Here is a 23,464-nt window from a genome sequence, read left to right as displayed (position 1 = left end):
TCCAGTAAGTCTTGGCAAGATTTATAATAGGGTCCTGTGTTATAAACAACTATTCCTTGAGATAAAGCAAAATCATCCCTTCAGGTATTGGAAAACAAAAATATTATTATGATCTCCATTTTCAAAAACAGAAATATGTTACACTTAGGCTAAATTCATCAGTAATCAAAGGTGAGATAAGTAAACATTAAAATTAAATCTCAGGTTCAGAGACAGAAATAATTAAACTTAAGAGCAACCCTAAGTATACTTACTGAGAATCTATTATATGCAAAATTCTCTTTTAGGTTTTATTGTGTTTGTTTCACAGCAACTTGTCAACTTCTGAAAACTATAAAACTAAATGTTATATGTTTCTGCTTCCAATAGTTATATTGGTCATAAAGCACCTCTGTTAGGATGCAAGTATATTTAAGTATCATTATGAAGATAGCTGCATTTATGTTCAGAATTACCAAATGAACACTCATTTTACATAATGCACAATGCACAACTAATGAACATTCAAAATAATAGAGAAATAAAACTAACCTGGGCCATTTAAATACTGTGTAAGCGAACAGTGTAGTCGGACAATTATAGGTTCTGTTCGAATCACTTCCCATGCCACAGCAATCTCCTCCTGTGCAAATATTTGAAAGATGAATTAGTCATCTTTTAGAGTTCTTGATGTTTTTTCCAGATAAAATTTTTTAAACTTATTTTAAATCATTAAGGCCTATAAATTATTTCAAAACCTATTCGCTTGTGAAAAGAAAGCCAAAGTACTCTTAATTTTTGCCTTCTAAATCTGAAAATTAAAGTGAAAACTTAAGAAATAATGATATACTACAAGCCCATAAGTTTCAGAATACATTACAAGAACTGATGGAAAAAATATATATGTATATAAAATCTCTGCTTTTTTGACAAGTCATAGCATTTCTTCATAAGTCACTTTGACAAAGTCATTATGTTACTTATAGTATTATGTACAAGAGAAACTAAAATTAAATTTCTTCCAAGAATAAAAGTGTGTTTTTTAAATGTACCAATCATATTGCTTCAATTGATACTTACATCAAGAAAGCTAACATCAATATGCAGATCAATATCTACATCATCAATGGCTCCATATTCCCTGAAAGCAAAGATTAACATTATTTTTTTCATTTTGCTTAAAAGATAGCATCCTAGCTTATTTTAAATTAAAATTTGATCATGAATTTTCATCTCTGATTTCCACAGATAGCTCAGAAATGACTGTGGACATGAATTAACTAACTCAATTTAGTTGGATTGTGGTCTTATGTGACCTCTTTATACCATACAGATATCTTTCCATCTTCATGTTCAGGCAAATGCATACATAAATTCAAGACATATTTGGTTCATAGTTTCAAACATTCCCAGTTCTCTGTGACAAATTAAACAATCTTCTTATGTGACCACTCGCTTTTCACTGTACTCTGAAGATGAAGAGCTGCCTCTAAGGACAAGAAAGGAGTTTCTGACACAAGGAAGGGGTGGAGGGATAAGTGACTGCCACAATAAAGTGCCCATAAATTTTCCTGTCACATTAGACGGTGGTTCTGAAACTGGTCCAGGTGTTCTGCCACTTAAATGTCACTATGTTTTGACAGCCAGCTCTAAAGGTCTGATGTATCAAAATTAAAACAAGTAACAACAGTATATTCCACATAAAGACATGATGGAGACCAACTTTTCTCCAGCCAACATAGTGCCACAAATTAGCATATAGTTAACAAAGATCATAAAAACAGCAATTTTTATATTCTCCATACACACATCCCTATTTTTGATATTGTAATAAATTTCTTAAGTTACAAATACAAATCATAGTGAGGGAGAAAACTACAGAGATAACAGAAATTATAAAAGTTAATGGACAATATTTATTGAGCACTTTCATGCCAGAAATCGTTCTAAGGATTTTGCATACCTGCGATCATAGTGCCCTACAGGTACTACTACTATTTCCAATTTATATGTCCATTAACTGAGGCTCAGAGTAATAAAGTAACTCACCTGTCATCACTCTGTAGCAGAGCTGGGATGTGAATACACGTATCCTATTTACTTATGCAAGTGCTTAGCCAATTCGATATTCAATAAACTATCACTTATCACTTTGTGTTGGAAACCAGGTCAAACATTAATGGATGATCTCATTAGGTCCTCATTATAGCCTTCTGACAGGGATACTATAATTATCCTCATTCGCAAATGAGGAGAGCGAAACAAGTTGTCAAAGGGCAGATAAGAAGTCAGTGGGAAGCCAGGCACTGAACTCACGTTCAACTTCAAAATTGTACAGTACAGTATCTGGAACATAGTAGGTACTCAATGAAGATTTCTGTGTATGAGATATGCAAATAATGCTAACAGAGTACAAAACTATGGCACTTTTATAGGGTTTAGAGAAGGCATTTTTAATGATTAAATGGCTTTATGTAATTTGATGAATAAAGGAATCTAGAGGGTCCTTTTGCTTTTTGATATCAATGACCAAAAACATGCAGCATGTTAGAAAATAATAACTCAGCCTCTATGCTTTCTCCTTCCTCTCCTTAGAAATATATCAAAACACTGAGCACATTTTCACTATTTATGAAATTACTTTTTGTTTTTTCATGGTCATATTTTTAAAGGTTACATAAAGAAGAAAAGGGATAAAATTATTCGCATAGGAATTCTTTAATTGCCTGCGTCAAAACATCTGTGCTATTCATAAAGGATAAAAACCTTTATAACCCTTTACAAATATAGACATATATGCAAATTTAGATACAAAAGTATGCCAACTTAGTTATGAAATTATACAGAAACTAAGACAAGAAGAAGGACCAAGCACAAGAACCATTTCTTTTATGCCTCTACTTCAGGGTTCAGAAAACTTTTCCGATAAAGGTCAAAAGAGTAAATATTTTAGGTTTTTCAGGCCACATAGAGTCTCTGTTGCATATTTCTCTTAAGAAGTCAAATAACCTACAGCCAGGCATGTTAAAAGAGAGCCATTAAATACAATGATGAGGACAGATCACTAATGATGTGCAAAAGACATTTTGGTGAGACAAAGAGGCCTTGACAACAACCATTCCCAAGAAAATTATAACATATATAAGTATATATATGTATAACATATATAAGTATATATATATACTTATGTATATAAGTATAAAATACGTGCAAACTTTTACCTAGAAGGATGTATGTAAGAGTAGAAATTAGAAAAGAAAAAAGAATATTGAATAATAAGGATATAAATGATGGCACGTTAATATAATCTTTTTAAATTACCCATTATTAAAAATATTGATATAAAAACATTTAGTATCCTCAGGGAAATGTTCCAAATATACTGTTCACTGAGCAAGCAGATTACCAAAACACTATGGAAACTAAAACACTTTATTTAGATAAAATAGAAGTAGGAAAACCAAGAAAGTATAAAGAGTACTTATATATTAACTATAGGTTGTGGATAAAATTTACTTTATTAAAAAATCTTATGTATTTTCTAAAAATATCTACTCTTTCTGATTACAATGGTAATATAGACTCATTATATAAAATGTGAGAAAGAGAAAAACAGACAATAGATAACTTGTAACACGGTCACTCAGAGACAATTCTTTTTGCTTGTATCTCACTCCAGTCTCTTTCATATATTAATATATCACGTAATACACATGATTATTATTAAGGATAATAAGGTATGTAAAGATTTTTGTCCTGCTCTTTCACTTTTTCTATAATGAGTATTTTTTATATTGTGGAATATTCTTCTTCAAAACCATAAATTTAACTGTCTGTATTTATATGAATAAAATTATGTAATACAACATTAGGTTGCTTTCAACTTTTTTACACTATAAATATTGATAAATAGCTCTCTGGGTAAAAATCGATGTGCAGCTGTCTTCCCAGAGAATACTAGAATTACTGAGTAAAATAAATAGTATAACTATATTTGGGAGTCTTAATATATACTGTTTAGTTACTATTTTAAAAGGTTAAAACAACTTATAATCGCACCAGCGAGGATCCCCCAGTGACCATTTTCCACATGCTCATCATCGCCAGGCATTTTTTTCTCCCATCTTTGCCAATTTCAGAGGCAAGAATAATTTTGGATTTATTTATGATGGCAAGACTTGGGTATGTTTAGAGGCAGAGAAAAAGGAATCAGAGATAACGAAAGTCAGCACAAACCTTACCCACAGCTGTTTTCTTCAAAAATAGATTTCCAGATCATTTCAACGGAATTTATCATAACGTTATGATCAGAATGTGATATACATTCCTTATAAAACCTTCAATATGTGAATTCTGAAGTATTCCTTATATGATTTCTTCAGCACTTTTCTGGTTAAAAGTTAGTATTTTCCCAGTTACCAATACTATCAATTTCTTTCCAAAAAAAAGTAACTAAAGGGTTACAAGTGTTCTTCACCACAGCAGAGCATAAATACAGAATTTTAAGGAGGCAGAGGCATTAAAGGTTTGCAATTAACTGGATTCTGCAGGTGTAGATCTGTAAATAGTTACACTTTTGTTTTTATGCCACACTTCAAAGAACTCACAACAACACTGTGTATATGCAAACCAATTTCCCTTGTGATGCCCTTTTTATATATTGCCAGTAATTTCACGTTTCCCACTGCGAGATTACAAAGCGTGATTACAGTCTGTCCAGATGCAGCGGCCCAGTCATCAGGATTGCTTCTGTATCTGAGTATCTTTCAGTAGCCCTAGATCTCATGAACAGCAAACGCAGAATCAAGGCGAATGCTTGAAATACGAATGCAACTTGAACTGTGAATCTTGATATCTGATTGTGTACTGAATGCTGTATCGGGTTTATAATAATTCAAAACAATTCCGTGCACTGCCTATATTTATTCACTATGAAAAGATCACATCAAATTGAACTTGAATACTTTTTTAAGAGAAGGGAGACTACACAGAAATGATCTGATGCAGTTGTTTCACTCTGGGACTGAGGGCTTGAGAAGAACTGCTCCACAAATTTCTTTCCAGCATCTGAGTTATTGGTCTTTGAATTGACATATCTTGAAATCCAGCCATCTGATTTGGACTACTTGCATGTGACCTAGTTCATTTAAGAACATATGTATGAAATATATTTTTCTATGAACATGCATTGTTGAGAGCACTATGTGTTAGAATTCTTAGCAATTCATTCTCCTGTTTTTTAGTGGAACTAATCAAGACAACATCCTCATTAATGAGACCACATACATACTTACAATATATTAAATGTTAGACCATCTATGTTGGTCCTCCTTTCTCTATAAAACCACAGCTTATTTATTATACTGTTGTGATGTTTTATAATACTGTCTGACCAAAATTAGCAGGACTGTGCTGGTTATAAAAATATATTTTAGACAGATAGCCTTCCCTCATCAACTGTCAAGGAAATTATATGCGTACACACACATACATGAAACTCTATCACAAGTTCTTGGGAAATAAACCTCTATTGCTATTTAGTTATTTCTGCTTTCAACAATTAGTCAGTTATATTTGGAGAAGAAATATATTTTGTGAAGAAACATACACCTTCCTATGACATCTGAAACTCAACAGCTTGTGTGTCTATCTCTGCATGCCTACTCAGTGTGTGTTTCATGCTCAGTGTGGGAGAGATGTTTGTGAATGGGCCAAGAAATATGCAAACTCAGTAGTTGGGAAGAAGTCTTGGCAGATTAAAGCATTTGCAAGACTGTATTCATGGTAGCTATAAATTTCTCTAAAGGACAACAGGGCTAAGAAGAATTTAAAAATTAGATCCAGATAAGAAAGGAACCCCATATAAAATAACAGTGTATAAGAGGTACAGTGTAAACACTTGCTACAACTCTGCCCTCCGTTTAAAAGTCCTTGGTTTTGCTTGAGGAAAGCACAGGCATTGGAAGAAGAGGTGACTGTCTGGGATCTCACATTGTGAAGCCTGCATCTAGATTTTATGCCAGTGGTTTTGAAAAATAGTCTCTTGTTTGTTTCTTTCTTCTGTGTGCCTCCTGCCATCACTTTCCCCTGGTTTTCAGTTCAGACCGCTTTTCCATGGGCTCCAGAGGCAGAAGCGGGAGAATCAGTATGCTGCAAAGGACATTACAAACATCCAACACAAGATCTTTTGACGAATGACATACTTCGGTGTAGGTTAAGTTATGCTGTAGTAACAAGCATCCTCAAAATCTCACTGGTTTAACACACAAAAAAAGGATTTATATCTCACTCACACTACCTGCTTACTATGGAATCAGAGGACTAGAAAGAATGCTATTCATTGTAGTCGCCAAGGGGCCCAGAGTGGTGGAGTACTGAAGATGTGGGAACTCACACACTAGCACTTCGGCTCACATTTCACTGGCCAACACTAGTTGTGTGTCCACTGCTGATATTATAAGAGGTAGGGACGGAACTTCCCTGGTGGTGGCGCAGTGGTTAAGAATCCTCCTGCCAATGCAGGGGACACGGGGTTGAGCCCTGGTCCAGGAAGATCCCACATGCTACGGAGCAACTAAGCCCGTGCAAAGCCACAGCTGCTGAGCTTGCGCTCTAGAGCCCGTGCGCCACAACTACTGAGCCTGCGTGCCACAACTACCAAAGTCCGCGCACCTAGAGCCCGTGCTCTGCAACAAAAGAAGCCACCGCAAGGAGAAGCCCACACACCGCAATGAAGAGTAGTCCCTGCTCACCGCAAAAGCCCACGCACATCAATGAAGACCCAACGCAGTGAAAAAATAAATAAATTAATTAATTAAAAAAAAAAGAGAGAGATAGGGAAATACAATCCTGCCATCTGCCAGAAGAGGAGAACCAGAGATTTGTTAAGTAGTCCTACTGGCCCACTACTTATGGAAATCCAGAGAAATTAAAGTGGTCCACCCTGATTTATGTGGCTTTTTCTTTCCTTTTCTTTCTCTCTCTTTCTCTTTCTCTCTCTTTCTCTCTCTCTCTCTCTCTCTCTCTCTCGCTCTCGCTCTCGCTCTCGCTCTCTCTCTCTCTCCCGCTCTCTCTCTCGTTCTCTCTCTCTCTCTCTTTTCCATGAGATATATGTTTGGGTGGTGAGCCTGAATACAGTGGTATAGCTTCCTCAAACCTTAAAAAAATCCTCTGCATGCCCTGTCCTCCAAAACATCAACTCCAAAATTACAATCATCCAACCACAAAAAGTGATCAAAATGAATAGTCAAAATCTTGCAATCTTCCAACCTACTTTAACATCAGCCACAATACAAAGATTAGAATATTACTCAGCTGCCTTCAGTTCTTTAAATGGATGATGGATGATCATAAAGCAAAGGATATTTTATTTGGGGTAAAAGTTTGAAACATCATCAGCAAATTATCAGAATCATTTCATTCCCAACCAAATGATAATTTTGTGATTTGTAATTCCTTGCTTTCTAAAAATATTAATCTCAAATTGTTTTCAATAGCACTGATCATTTTTTAAATGAATACATGACTATAGGAGTAAATTTATAATAAAAACATAAAATAACCTCATTTTGTTGCATGATTCAAGATGAGACACACGCAGACTGATCAGGGGGTTAACCATGCTCCCCCAGAGACCTAACTCACTTCCTGCACAAGAGCCTGTGAATCAGAATTGTCATCAATGTTTCCAAGTATGGTTCAACCCAGCCATAAGGCTGCTTTTGAATGATTTGGCCAGGTAAAGTTAAAATTACCTACTTAAGTAATAAATTTATCATCGGTCACTTTTTCTATAGCCTCCCTCAACCTACTAAAAGAGAGTTTTGCCTCAATTGAGGCAATCTCTGTTATTTTCTTCTCTTAAAGAGAACTTAGATGTGGTTAGCTGCCTTTCTCATTAGATGTCACATTAAAAAAAATGACAGCAAATAGCATACTATGCATATTGAGGTACTTTTGCTCTTCAAATTCCATTAAGTCCTTATGAAACTCAATTAAGTAAAAGAACAGCTAACTAGAACAGTCTGTTTTCAGTAGACTTAAAACTTTGCAAAGAAGGTGACTCCAAGATCTTAGGCCTAACTACTCCTTTCTCCCATATGTCTAAGCCACAGTATTTGAGACCAGACAGTAAATTCATTCTTATTTATTTTAAGTAAATCACACTAGTCCTGCTGTGATTTCCCTTTATATCATGAGGCCTCTGGGAGGTTATTTATTCTGGAAACATCCTCTGTAGTTAGAGGAAATCTAGAGCAGGCAAGAACATGGCTTGCATTCATTGAGAGTTAAATTGGACCAAAACTTGTAAGTGAAAGAGGCAAGGGGAAAATAATCAAAACCATTTATGACTTTAGATACTTCACTTGAATGAAATTCCAGATATTTATCTAATTTCAACAGTCCATAAATTATCAATATTTTATTAATAATGGAAGATACTAATAGAAATTATAAGTATTTACCTTATGATAGTAATATAAGAAATTATTAAATGCTTGCTGAAGAAACAAAAATATTCATATATATACACATATATATATGATATGATTGAGGCCTAGATAGCATGGAAATATATGTAAAAAAACTTTATAAAAGCAATCAATGTGTGGTAAAGTGATTCTCTAAATAAAAATACATATTTCAAATGAAAAGCAGCTAAATTCTATGTTGTATTGAATTAATCATATACAGACGTTTTTCTTTCATGGGGGAGAGGGTTAAACTATTGCGATTAAAGTTTTAAGCTTTCAAACAAAGTTTGACTAAAGTTAAAAAAATTAGTCATTGTTTTGGACAATTTATTTATTTATTTAGGCCGAGCCACACAACTTGTGGGATCTTAGTTCCCCTACCAGGGATCGAACCCAGGTTCTCAGCAGTGAGAGTGCGGAGTCTTAACCACTGGACCGCCAGGGAATCCCTGGACAATTTATTGATAGTCCCTGTTGCCTTCTTCATTTATTCATTCTATAATACTTATGGAATCTCCATATTCCTTATCCTGGAGCCAGAGCATAGATCAATTGTGAAATGATCACAGCTAATCCGCCAAAACTTTGGAAATTGCAAAGATTTGCTTTTCCAAGTATAATCCCAATCACCCTCACTCAGTTGTAGCCTAATATCCCTCCATGAGCAGGAGGGAGAGGGTCCGGGTGTACGATCCCGGCTTATTTAGGCCACAGGTGGTTGTAAGTTTCTGCAGGTAAAATGAAACAGTTAGCAATTATAAATTACAGCTGTGTTATACTCCCTTAAGTATTCGTTTGCTCTCTCAAAATCTGCATATGTTCACTGAAAAGAATATAACCAGATAATACGAACATTTTTCACAGACGTTCCACTGAAAACAGTCAAGAAGCCCCCAGCTTATATTTCATATGTGCGCTGTGCTAGGCTAAGTACTGGAGTACAAGCAGGATTGAAAACCAAACCAACACAAAATAAAGGCAAATAACAAAAAAGTGTGCTGCCCCAGCACTCACAGAATTCAGAGTCTAGAGGGGGAGAAGTAAACCCATAACAGCAAGACATGAAGAGACTAATAAATGAGATTAAGAGCCAAATGTGATGGGAGTGCATACGGCAGAATAACCAGTCTGCATCAGAGATTCAAGGAAGGCTCAAAGAAAAGCTGACCTTTAGACTGGGGCTTGAAAAAAGAGAGCAACCGGGTTTGAGAGGGAAGCACTGCTTGGGCAAATGGACAAAGTCAAGGGGAAATATAGCACGTTTCGAGAACAGAAACAATCCTGGTTTGGGTGGATGAGGCTGGAACTGAGGTCAGGCTGTGAGAGGAGTCTGGAGACTTGGAGACCACCCTTTAGGAAGATAACAAAAATCTGAAACATCAGATCTGACTCATGGAAGGAAACAAGTATGATGGCAGAAAAGGGTTTTTCTTAAATTAAGGAGAGAAAAGAAAGTCTAAATAGGGATGGTGGGGGTCTTCTGAATGATTAAAGTAATAGAAAATGGCCTGGAAATTTATCACCAAATAATATATTAAGTAACTGCAACAAAAAAAAATAATTATCATTCAAACACACATTGCACAAACTTATGTCTTTTTTTCCTTTCTTTTCTTAGGGGCCAGATTACATATCACAATGTGATTTGGATACCAGCGGTTATGCATTATTGACTTTTATTGTTCACACAAATATGTCCTTAATTTATGATAACAACATGGGCTCAGCTGGCCAAATCTGTTACAGGAATTGATTATGATGCCACTCAAGACTGATATTTTATCAGACTAACTCTCCAAAAATAACTAATTTCTTTAATGAAATCAATGTAATCTTAAACCATGTGTACACACAAAAAAATCATAGCCATAAATATGCCATTTTGTGTAAGTAGAAACATAATAGACTCTCATATACTTTCAAATATAATTAAGCCCAAGGATATTTCCACTTAACTCCAACAGAAAATTCCAGTGACTTTCCAAATAATTTTAAGTTGTATTCACCAAAGGTATTTATTTACCTGAGAGAAACTGCATGTGGCCCATATATCTCTCTCACTGCCGACAAATCAGCTTCGAGTTGGGGGTGCTTGTGCAGCTCCCCGTCATAGTTCACCTGATGAAAAGGGATAATTTAGAAATGACTTAGGGTAAAGAGAATCAAAAAAATCAAAATACAAACAATCTCTTGGACAGGTGACCCTGTAGTTCTGCCATGGGCATTTTCTCTGTCGCCTTCATGAAAAAAGTATAGACAGTTCAGGGCTTCCCTGGGGGCGCAGTGGTTGGGATTCCGCCTGCCGATGCGGGGGACGCGGGCTCGTGCCCCGGTCCGGGAAGATCCCGCATGCCGCGGAGCGGCTGCGCCCGTGGGCCATGGCCGCTGAGCCTGCGCGTCCGGAGCCTGTTACCCCGCAGCGGGAGGGGCCGCAGCGGTGAGAGGCCCGCGTACCGCAAAAAAAAAAAAAAAAGTATAGACAGTTCAGCAATATATTCACTAAAGTTCTTAGGTTCACATACATCTAGTATAATTTATTATGCTTAAAAAGTAATATTTGACTACTTTGATACGAAGACAATGCCAATGTTAAAAGGAGTGAAGTGGCAGATAATCTGAAAAACTTCTGGACTGAAAAAAACATTTACTTCCCCCGTAAGAATTAGCAGTGTAAACAAAAATCGAAACTGGAAGAATTATTTTGCAGAATGTTAGAGTGTTATATTGGTTAAAGAATCATTAGGAAAAGTACCCCATTCCTAGTAAAGCATTCTGGAGAGAGGAAATCTAGTTTTATTTATGTCCGTCCATACTTCTACTGCCTTGCATACACTTGATTGACAGATTACTAATTTCTGATTCTGAATGAATAAATTGACTTGCATTCTTTACATAATAATAACTGGCTTTAAAGCATCTCTTTAACATATTACCTTTCCCTTAAACTATCCAAGTTACAGAGCATATTGGATCAAGAAGTTTACAGAAACAGAACAAGACAACTTATATAGCCATATCCTAAAATCAAATGCTCAGTTTAAAATTTTAACATTATTCTGGAAAAATATAATGAATTCTTTCATATATATGCATATGTGGCTATGCTATTTTCATATATATAAATTATGATGTTTCTTCACAACAATTTTTCAACAAACACTTTAGTATAGAAGGAAAAGGAAGATAATGAATACAAATAATGAGGATGCTCGACAATTAGGGCCCATCAGTTTTTATAAAGGTTAATCACCTTCTATTTAAAACTAACAATTCATGCTTTTATTAGTGTCACCATTTCAAAATATTGACTGAGCACAATATGCTTAATAAATGTAAAAGTTAAAAGCATAATAAGATGCTGTCTGCAAAACATCTGTAATGAAGTTAAGACAACTTCAATGTAAATAAATGATTACAGTCAAATAACTGCAAAAGTAACCTTAATTTCTGAAAATATATAGAAAATGAGCGACAGACAAATTATAGGAATTTCCTTGTTAGTTACAGAACCCTGAACAACACACAGGTCTTTTAGATGACAAGCACAGATTTCCACTAGAACGTGTATGGCTACTGCTGCCTTTGAGAGTGGCTATTTGGAGGAGCTGGTGTGCTTACCTGTCCTCCATAATAAAATTCTTCAGAATCATTATCTCCTTCAGAATCTTCTTCCACCGTACTATTTTGTCTTGACTCCTTAAAATAATAGTAAGAAGGCAATTTTAATGGTCAAACTAGTTTTCCTCCTTCTGAAACTAAAGTAACAAGTGGCCATAATAGGTAGGTCTTATGCATACCACATGGATTTTAAATAAAAGAATTGTTGGTGCAGTACAAACCAAAAACAAAAAGGTAGTAAGAGACAATTTTGTGGGTGCATTAAGCTCTATGTACGTTTCACTGGTCTTGAGTTGTACAATTTAATATTTGATGTATATAAAAAGCTACATCAATCAATTACAATTTGGGGTTTGTCCTGATAAAACATCTGAGCAGCTCACACTGATTCAATTTTTGATTAAAAAATTCCTCAGCGTTATTTATCCCAGACTGTTCTCACTTCCACTGCCAACACCACATAATGGTATGAAAGAAAAGGCACTTTGAATCTAATAATATAAAACTCAAATTATGAAAATAAATACAAATCACATTATGAAGAGAACTTTGTAGAAATAATTTTAGATTTCAGATTTCAAAAGGATATTTAATTAAATATGCATGAACTTGAAGTTTGAGTTTCTAATTAACTGAACCGTATCTGTTATGTGTCTAAAGTACAAACAACAAAAATTCATCTAAAGTAACTATTCCTATCCCTGACCCTTTTAAAATAATTAAGAGAAAGGTAGCTGCTTTTAGACACAGGAATCTATTAATTCAATGTTTTGTAATTATCCTTAAATTTCTAGATCAAATTTCAAATTACTAAGGCAAACAAAAAACCTAGAAAAGGGAATTTGGGTTTTATAAAATACAAACAGTTTTTGGTTTTAGCAGCAATAATGCTAAATCAGTGATTCTCAGTTTGGCTACTGAAGAGCACTATGAATGGTACAACACTGAGGGGAAGGCAGGGTTGCATTCAGTGCATAGTTTTAAAACCAAAGAATTGTCGGGTCCCACCACATTCATTTTGTTTGTTTAATGTCCCCGTATTTACTTACAGATTGAAGTAAATTTCTTGAAGGTGAGGAAAGGGGACAAGTTTGTTGTTGTTGTTTTAACACTGGCCAAAAATAATAAGACTATACCCAAGCTCTGTGCTCCTTTAGCTAGAAAGATCATCTTTTACAGATGAAATTTTAAGGGTCTGATCAAAACTGTGTATACCACATACAGTTAATCTAAACATACAGTTTAGAATAACATACGGTTATTCTAAATATGTTACATAAGCGCTCTTCAATCAACTACATTATTTGATGAAAACACAGAGAACAAGTTAGGTTTTGTATGCACTTTATTTAGATTTAAACCAGATGTTCTTTCTATTACTTGAAAGGTAGCTAATTTTAGGCCACCATCTTTCCCATACATAAGTCCCTAAGCCAGGAGCGTGTACTTCATTCACTATATGCAATTTTAACCTAAATAATGATGATATTAACTACAAATACACAGTAAATTTCAAATATATCTATATTGTTTGAAGAAATATAATAAAACATAAAATGTAATTTACATACCTCCCCATTTTCCTTCTGTAATTTGGATTTTATGGATAAGCAACAGTTAATGTCATTTGTCTTTCTTAATTCTGAAAGTTATAATTAAAGAATCATTTTAGTTTTCAGTACACTATTTACCAAATATTTATAAGTTTCAGTATAAAAACACCCCATAGATGATTCTTTCTTTTGCAAGAGAAATTAAGGGATATTTTGAAATTATATTACGTTGGAGAATTATATTACATACAAACTATTCTGATTTTTCATTGCCCATAAAAATGTGCTCAAACTGAAGTGCCCACAGTACAAATTCCTTCAGTTCTCACTATATATTTCATGGGATCTACATTGCCTTCAGTATGTTTTTTAAATATTCAGTTTGTCTGGCAGTATCATTATGAATGAAAATATTTTCACAAAAGCAAATATCTGCATAAGGCATTTAAATGGGACTTTTTTAAAGTACTAATTTATGAATTTTTAAAACTGTTGAAAAACAAATTAATGACTTTAAATAGAAAATCTGTATGGAAAACCAGATTTATAGATGCCAAAGATAAATACTATATGGGTTAAAAGAAACCAAAAAACAAAGCTACCTATAATCAAGAAAATATTAACCTGGAATTTAAGAAAATAGTGTATTCCTATTACCTGTTGCTATTCGATGAAAAATGACTGGAATTGGCTCTGTAGTAACTAATACATCTTCATCATTTTCTGAACTTGACACATATGTATTATCTGCAAAAGAAATATAGACAACTAAAGGCATAGTAACTTGAAAAAGTACAACCTTTATTAAAAAAAATTAAGGTATAGCCACATCGCTTCCAACACTCATAAGGCACACACTACTGTTCTGATTAATCTCAGGAAAAAAATGAAGTAAATTGCAGGTTTATGTGCGAATTAATTGTAAATAGCTTCTTTAAAGATGTTTGCATCTCCTAGACAAATATGGACTTTGGCTAGAGACTATCCAAACACATCTCTAACATCCCATGCAGTAATGGATCATTTGGACGCAACTGGTTGCCTCAACTCATTGAAGAGCATCCTTCCCAATATCGGTATCAAGTATACGGTAATACGACACACGACTGTTACTTTTTTTGCTCATTGATGGTTACAGGGCATCTGTGACACAGCTATTCAACAAATATTTAACCAATTTTTAAATAATGGTCCTATAATACACTCATCAATGATGTATAAATATGTAAATATATATATATAAAAAATAAAAGTCTAAAATAGACCTAACCAACAACAGAAGCCTGTATCAATTTCTGCTAGGAGAAATGAGTGTTCAGATGACTTACCGAACACATGATAAAAGATCTTGAGCCCAGTTTTCATAATATTGTGTCAGTACAATGAGAACATGATTTTTAACTGATAGATAGCTAAGTCATTACTTTATTTCCAAAGAAACATCTGTACTGTTTTTACGCCTTGAGTAGTGACAGTGATATGTATTCACAACGTAGCCACAAAAGACTCTCAAAGTCAAAGGCTTTAAGTTATTCAGGAATCTGAGAGGAGATGCGGGTGGATTAGACTTGAAACAAAACAGGTTTGCCCCATTATTTTGATTTGTTCTAATTACAAATTTTGCCTTATTTCCTTTTCAAGTAGCATCTAGGAGGGTGTGAGGATTTTTGTGTTTATCAGGTGAGACCCCGGATTAAGAAACAGATTTAATATAACTTTTTAATTACTGTCTCGTCATATTAGGTGAGGCTTCGACTGCTTATCTGGGGTCAGTAAACTCATACCTTCAGGTGAGGATCAACAGCTGCTCTGTTAAAACAGAGTTTTTAAATTTCTTAGCCCTCATTCAGAGGGTTCAGTCCATTTTTAAACCTCTTAAACCCTCATTCAGAGCCTTACTGATTCACTGTGCATAGTTCGGTTTTCCCTATGTACAATGGATTCCTTGACGCAAACTTGAGAAGAAAAAGAGCAATGGAAGCAATGCTGACCACCAACTCGAAGGAAAGATCCAGAAAAATCTGGACAGTGGACTCCATATCATGGAATATCTCAGTGTCATGGAATGAGGAGGATTGTAGTAAAGCATCGAGAGGCAAATAAATTAGAACTTTCCGTTTAAGAAAACAGGGAAATGAATAACTCAATTTAAAGGACCAAATGGCTCACACAAAGTGTTGACACTGGAAGGCAGCGAGGTGTGATTCAAGACAATATAACTTAGTAAATTGTTGCATAACACCGAAAGACAGGATTAGGCATTCGACATATCATTTTCTAAGAGATTTTCTACCAGTCTGTAGTTTGATTAGTATTAAGGATTAGAACACTTCTAATTTCTGCTTTTGGCTTAATTTACCCAAACCAAAATGTTTTCAGTTTGCATGACAGTATCCATTAAATAACCATTATGATACAACAGGCCAGATCACAGAGGTGTATTCAAGTCAAGAACAGAAATGTAAGAGCAGACAAAGCACTTCAAATCTAGACTCTGCTACCAATTAGCTGTTGATCCCTTTAACTCTAAGCCACTGTCTGCTTGGTTATAAAATGAAGAGTTTTGCTGATGATCTTTGAGGAGTGTCCCAGCTGTCTGAATTGATTCTATGTTTTGTTGTTGTTTAACTAATTATTTCTAAATCTTCCTCAACCTATTCTGATATCTGTAATAATACATTGTCTTTGTTTAGACACAGGAAAGTAGGACGCAAAAAGGATAAAGAATGCATTTAAGGTAACAGAAAGAGCCAGTGACAGAACAGAATGCTTTCAAACTCAAATTCCTTCATGGGAAGAGTCTCCCACTTGAGTCTAAGGCTGGCAATTTCTTTTTCTGAAAGCTTCCGGGGACAATTAGGTTCTTTAACGTGTATGTTTTGTAGAGAACCTGTAGATTCTTGTTAAAGGCTGTTAACAGTATGAATATTTTCTCTTCCCTTCCCTACCAGACTATGCAAGCATTGCTAGAACTTCTGTGGACAAGGGAGAGGTGAGTAGAGAGCTACGGAAACGCATCTCTTAAATTACTGCTTTTATTCTATTTCTAATTTAAGCCAGCATTCCATTATTCATTACTATGTAACTTAATAGAAATAATTATAAATAATAACTATACTGGTTTTATAATACAATCTGCATATTTCCCCTACATATGATATTCATGTCAACCACCAAGCCAATTATTATCCCTATTTTAAAGATGAGGAAACCAAGGCTCAGAAAAATTAATTCACCCAAATTATTTAAGTAACTAAAGTAATTACACATAGCGTAGTAAGTGGTAAAACTGTCTGAATCCAAACATCAGTGCTTTGCTATATTTTTTTATATCAGAATATTGTCACTCAACAATTGCAGTATCTTGTAAAACATGTAAGAGAGAGAGAATTCATATCCTCCAGTAGGTAAGCCTCCCAACTAAAGGTGGTAACTGATGAGAAAGAATTCTGCTGGTCACAACAGAGTCAATTATCTGTGATTTGTAATATACTTACCTTTAAAAAACAGAAAATTGTCTACAGTAGAAACTCCACAGGTAAACTAGAAGGCTGCTTTATTTCTTCATTTTATTTGAATAGCCAATATATCTTTAGTATTTCATTTATATACGTTATTATATGTACCTAAAACTGAAGACCCTCTCAATTTTAATTTTCACAAAAACAAACTATGAAATGAGTTCCAATAGATGGCACAGGTAACTTAATAGATTAAAACTATAAAGTGGCAAATCTGCTAAGGAATAAATAGGATGGCATAATCCTGAATTTGGAGGATTATGCTAATACATGTTCATAGGGCAAAAAAAATTCCATACTGTATTTTCAAACTTAGATGATGAGATAAGCACTGAACCGTATTATCTAGAAAAAGTAGGAAAAAAATCCTAAGGAACATTAGCAGAAGGAATTAATAAAAGTACTATCAAGATTACTGCATTTAGAAATTAAAAGCAACATAAAAGAGAGCATTTGTTTGAAATAATTTTTAAAATAGACAAACTTTTTGGAAGAAAAAGCAAGGGGAGAAAAAGACAAGAATAAATGTAAAATAACAGAAATGAGAAAGGAGAAATAACCACAGAGATGCAGAAGATTTTTAGACTTACAGACTGAATATTATTAAAAACACTTTTTGCTGAAAAATTTGGACATTCCTCCAACATAGTGGGCTTTCAAGAAGAACACATGTTAAAAATTGACTAAGAAATAGAAACAAAGAACAGATTCATCAATCATGGCAGAAATATATGACAACTGCTCTAGAACCATCCCTAAAAAGATACCAGGCTCAGGGCTTCCCTGGTGGCGCAGTGGTGGAGCGTCTGCCTGCCGATGCAGGAGACACGGGTTCGTGTCCCGGTCCGGGAAGATCCCACATGCTGCGGAGCAGCTAGGCCCGTGAGCCATGGCCGCTGAGCCTGTGCGTCCGGAGCCTGTGCTCCGCAACGGGAGAGGCCACAACAGTGAGAGGCCCGCGTACCAGAAAAAAAAAAAAAAAAGAAAAAGAAAAAAGATACAGGCTCAGATAGATTTGCTAGCAAGTTCTATCAAATGCCAAAGAACAGTTTAATTCTGTCATCAATTTGAAGTATTTAATAACAGAGTACATGACAAAATACACGTAGTTCTTATAGAGCAGCCTTAAGATATCTGCTAATATATCTTGTCACCTTCTATTCAAAGGAGAAAACATACACGATACCTCATTAGATGCCAAACAAGAATTCGATAAAGACTTAATACTCATTCTCAAAAAAAAAAAAGCTTAGTAAATGAGAAAGCAATGATACTTGCTCTTCTGAAAGCGACTAGAAGCAAGCTCACTAATTTTGAGAAAAGGAACAAAGCTGCCAATTTTCCTATCTATTATTAAAAGTCATTCTGGAAGTTCTAGCCAGTACAAGAGGAGAAAAAAATACAGGTATGAATACTGGAAAGGAAGAGCAAACATATAATTTTTATATAATATTATCTATATGAGAAATCAAGCGTATTAACTGAACTCCTAGTACAAATAACTATGGATTAAAATTTAATAATGGGGAAAATATTATCATAGCAATATTCACTTCGAAGAAAGCTCCATGAAAATACTACTACTACTTCTTCCGCAGAAGTGAGAGGAATCAGAACTGAATTATAGACTTGGTTACCACCAAACTACACATCCTTGGGGAATATTTAACTTCCCTCAGCACACTTCTTCAAGTATAGAATGTCATGATAGCACTTGTCCTGTCTATACACAAACTGGTATTTAGAATCCATTCAATCATGCATAAGAAAATACTTGGCATCAACCAATTCAAAATTCTATCCCCAAAAGCACTAATCTCTCTCTCCATCTCTGTGTTTTACTTACACTTCTTTTTTTATAAATTATATTATATTGCCAATTCACTATGAACTTGCTTCGTGATGTAAACTCAATTTTAAAAAGCACCAATGATAACCAATACTTTATGTTTTAATTTCAATTTTTGTATACTGTAGTTCCAGTGGGGCTCCCGTGTGGCGAGAGAAACCAGAGTAATACTTCTTGACCACAAGAGGGAGCTAAACATTTGGTTCACTTGGTTTATTAAAGGCATCTACCATATTTCTTGCACTACAGAATAATTCACTTACTGTCTTCAGGGGGCTTTCATTTGTGGCATTATTTCTATCACCCTGACTTAAATGTCCTGCATCTCTCTTGGCTGACATCTCTAGGAGCTGCCTCAGATGAGAAGCATAATAATCATAATATTTACAATAAATAGTGGGGCTTTTATTTTCCTAATATATTTAAGCAAAATTCAGCATCAAAAACATACTATATCATAATAAGGGAGAGGGCTGATTGCAAAACCAGCTAAGAAATTTTTTTTCTTTATACATCTCATGTCTTGGTTCTTCCAATAATATCTGCCTAGAATACTTTTTATACTATTAAAAATAGGCATATTTTTAATAATGAATAACTCTCCTTGTAAAATTGCACCATAGTTTTATAGAATGTTATGCTTAAAACATATGGAGATCATAGCAAAACAACTGTAAGGGAACTTATGATATGTGAAAATTATTTTAAAATGTAACATTTGATCTTACAAAAAGGTTAAATGCATAATGCAAATTGCCACTGGAAATACTTTGCTTAAAGGCTAAAAAAATATATTACAATATCCTCATACCACATTATTAACTAATTATTTTTTAAAAAATACTCAAAGTATACGTAATCAAAGTTACTTATAGCAATCTACTCGTTTTATACAGAAAATTATGATCCCAGTCATGCACAGTAAGTGAATAAAATGGCTAGATTTGAATAGGAATTGGAATTGTGATTTCAATTTATGACCCTGACAGATCAGAACAGTTAGCTTGGTAACCATCAGATTTTATTAAGTAAGAATGCTGGAGTAAAAAATATATATATGAAACATAGGCAGTTAAAATTTGCTAATCTTTGCCACAGAATATGATAAAAAATAGATTCTTGCATTATACTTTTTTCTTTGGGGTAAACTAATCAAGTCATATTTGATCTACACTAAGTCTACAGTGCTCGTGCTCTTACTCAAGATAAAATTACAGACATCATGAGTGAGAAAAACACTAAAGATAAAGTCCAAATTATCATGACTTAAATATTGGCATACACATCCTGGGCTCTGGTGAGATTACAGTGAGTCTAGAAAGTAAGACTGAACATGGCCTAGAAGAAAGATACTGGTTTGATCAATAGAAAAATAGATCTGTAGTGACCTTATATTCAGTTTTCTATGGACAAATGTGTGTGGATCTAGTAATCTATTTCAGGACACACAGTGAGGACAGCTGTGCATATGCAAGAAGCCTAGTACAGTCTAGCAGTATGGTCCACGGGCTCTGGACTATTGGGTTCAAATTGCAGTTCTTCCTCTTACTAGTAGTGTCATCATTCATCTGTAAAATGAGGATATTATAGTAACAACCTCAGAAAGTTGTTGTGAGATGTGTTCAACTGTATATAAATTTAGAGAAATTAAGAAAGGCCTATTATTTTCAAATATTACTATTATTTTTAGCTACTATTTTAGCTGTTACTCCTACCCATTATTTTTAGAGTATGAAAGCCAACAACTAAACCAGTTTAGAGAATCTTCATTTTAATTGTAATGAGGTAAATATACAGGATGAAGCTATCATATTGACTCAAGGAAAGTAGTTTCACGGGAGAACTATTTTGATTCTGTACTGTGTCTCAGGGTGAGACATGTAACTCACAGGCAATCAACAGAATTCTTTTATATTGTCTTTCCCTGCCAACCCTTCACCCCTAGATATATTTATATACATTTTACATCTCCAGAAGAAAAAACTATTCAAAGAATCATGGCATGAATATTTGTAATAAAAAGAAAAAGAAAAACTTACCTGGGTAATCTTCAGATACATGTACTGAATAGGATACACTGTTAAAACAGGAAAAAAAAAAGAGAGAGAGAGAGAAAAGAAAGGCTCAAGTTACTGCTAAGGCAAACATGCTTTCACACAATGAAAACCAACCCCGTGTTACCCATTACTTTATATAGATAAAAGTATAGATACCAAAATGGATTAGAAAACGTCTTTGATATTTGACACAGGAAACTTACAGATTTTTAAGATATATGACATAGTAATATATATCTTTTGTGATACTTTTTTTAGTATAGCTAGGTCTTTTATCTCAGTAACGTCTAACATTCAGTAATTTATGATCATGTGCATTGTCTGCTCAGGTTTTATCAAATCATCTTTTCTTACCAAAAAGAGAAGTATTTCTCCTGTTTAGTATGGCACTCAAGAATTTAAACATTTATAAATTTAAACATTTATTTTTAATATTGCTTCCTCACAATATGCTGTGCTTTTGAAACACTTCCTTTTCTTCAAAGAACTAACAAAATTATGACAGTGTAACTAATAGCTATTCATCAGCCGATCTTTCATCATTACTATATATAATAAATAAACTACCTCCTGTTCTCAGAAGGATTGAGTTGTTTCAAAAATCATTTTTAACAACTCCTTTTTCAGTTAACTCCACTGTCTCTATGTACCTATCTCATATGACATACGGGGATTTGTCACACTTTGTTTACTCTCCTCTCTGTGTCAAGTAGATTGCAAGTCTCCTGAGGTTATGGTCCATGTCTATTTGTATTTTCAGCACAATTACCTATGGTAAACACATAAGCATGACGCACAGCACATATTCAATATTAGCTTTTTGGATGGGGCAGTGGAGCTGCCACCTGTCACAGAGAAGTCAAACTTGAGTTCGAGTTCAGCCAAAATAACTGCCCATTAAGACCAAAAAAATATCAATTCTCTTTGAAGAAACGTACAGAATACAGAGCTTATGTAACGTATCATTCACAAAGTGAAAACAGTCCAAATTACTTGACGTGAACAAACAGGAACCTTGAACCAACATTCGAGAGAAAATTTAACCCAAGTGTTGGGATTAGCCCTCAATGATGTTAAAAGTTAATAAGTATGGTTAAGGATGTAAAGGAAAATTCAATCTCAAGAAGAAACAAACAAACACAAAGACATCATCAGGGTCTTGTGGGACACTAGCAAAACAGCAAACATTTTGTATAATTAGAGTTTTAGAAGGTGAAAAGAGAGAGAATAATGCAGGGGAAAAAAAGCTGAAAATCTCCTAATTTGGGTGAACAACATAGATGTATAGATTGAAGAAGCTCAGAAAATCCCAAACGGGATAAGTGCAAAGAAAATTAATTCTAGGTACACATAGTCAAACTGCTGAAAACCAAATATAAAGAAAAAAAATTTAAAGAAGAGAAAAAAATGGCACATTACATATAGGGAAACAAGAATCAGTGTTAAGTTTTCATAAGAAACTATGGAGGACACAGGACAGTTGAACAGTAAAGAGCTGGGGCGGGAGGGGACCAGGGGGGTAAACAAACAACTATGAAACCAGAATTCTTTATCCAAGCTATATATCTGTCAAGAATGAAGGCAAATAAAGAAGCTTTCAGATACGAGGAAATTGTGGAAACATGTCCCAGCAGACCTAAAGTACAAGAAATCCCAAACGAAGTTCTTCAAGCTGAATGATATCAGAAATTCAAATACCCAGAAGGAATGAAGAGCACCAAAAATTGTAAACATAAAAGACTATTTTTCTCTTAATGTTTTTAAAATATACATAGCTGTTTAAAGTAAAAATTCTAACACTTCATAGTGTGATTTATAACATATGTAAATGTAGTACACATGACAGTTACAGCATAATGTCAGGGAGGGGTTAAACGGTCACATACAGTTTCAAGGTCCTTAATCTTATGGGAAATGGCATAATATTAACCCTAAATAATAACTCTAAGAAAACTTCGAATATATACTGTAATTCCTAAAGCAAGCACAAAATAAGATTAAAAACAATAATAAATTAAATGGAATTCTAAAAGCATTTTGGAACCTTTAATCCAAAAGGAAGCAGGAACAGAGGAACAAAAAACAAGGGACAAATAGAAAACAAAATAATAAATGGTGCCTGAATCCTACCATAGCAAGAATTGCCTTAAATGCTAATGGACTAATAAACACATTGAATAAAAGGCAAAGGTGGACAGATGGATTTAAAAAAGCTAGATCCAACTCTATGCTGTCTTTAAGAGATCCACATTAAATAAAAAGACACAGGTAGTTTGAAAATTTTTAAATGGAAAAGATATACCACGCAAAGGTAAGCCATAAGAAGACTGAAGTGTTTAACAAAGACCTCAAGACAAAGATACAAAGAGATCATTCATAATATAAACGGGTCAATTCATCAGGATGAAGGCAC

At 34.3% G+C, this 23,464-nt stretch overlaps 1 protein-coding gene across 1 annotated transcript in view; it reads right to left on the bottom strand.

Annotated features, from left to right (window-relative positions):
* The window catches only part of PARP8 (poly(ADP-ribose) polymerase family member 8), a 92,376-nt gene that overhangs the window by 61,852 nt on the left and 7,060 nt on the right, over positions 1–23,464 (bottom strand). The window contains exons 2-8 of the mRNA XM_060146303.1: positions 21,034–21,071; positions 14,282–14,371; positions 13,643–13,713; positions 12,072–12,149; positions 10,477–10,571; positions 1,060–1,120; positions 532–622 (exon numbers count right to left, since the gene is read on the bottom strand). Of these exons, the coding sequence (XP_060002286.1) occupies positions 532–622; positions 1,060–1,120; positions 10,477–10,571; positions 12,072–12,149; positions 13,643–13,713; positions 14,282–14,371; positions 21,034–21,071 (524 nt within the window). The remainder of the gene's footprint in view (positions 1–531; positions 623–1,059; positions 1,121–10,476; positions 10,572–12,071; positions 12,150–13,642; positions 13,714–14,281; positions 14,372–21,033; positions 21,072–23,464) is intronic.

The sequence above is a fragment of the Lagenorhynchus albirostris genome, chromosome 3 (assembly GCF_949774975.1).
Source record: "Lagenorhynchus albirostris chromosome 3, mLagAlb1.1, whole genome shotgun sequence".
In the NCBI taxonomy this organism is placed as follows: Eukaryota; Metazoa; Chordata; class Mammalia; order Artiodactyla; family Delphinidae; genus Lagenorhynchus; species Lagenorhynchus albirostris.
This window is presented reverse-complemented; position numbering and strand designations above follow the sequence as displayed.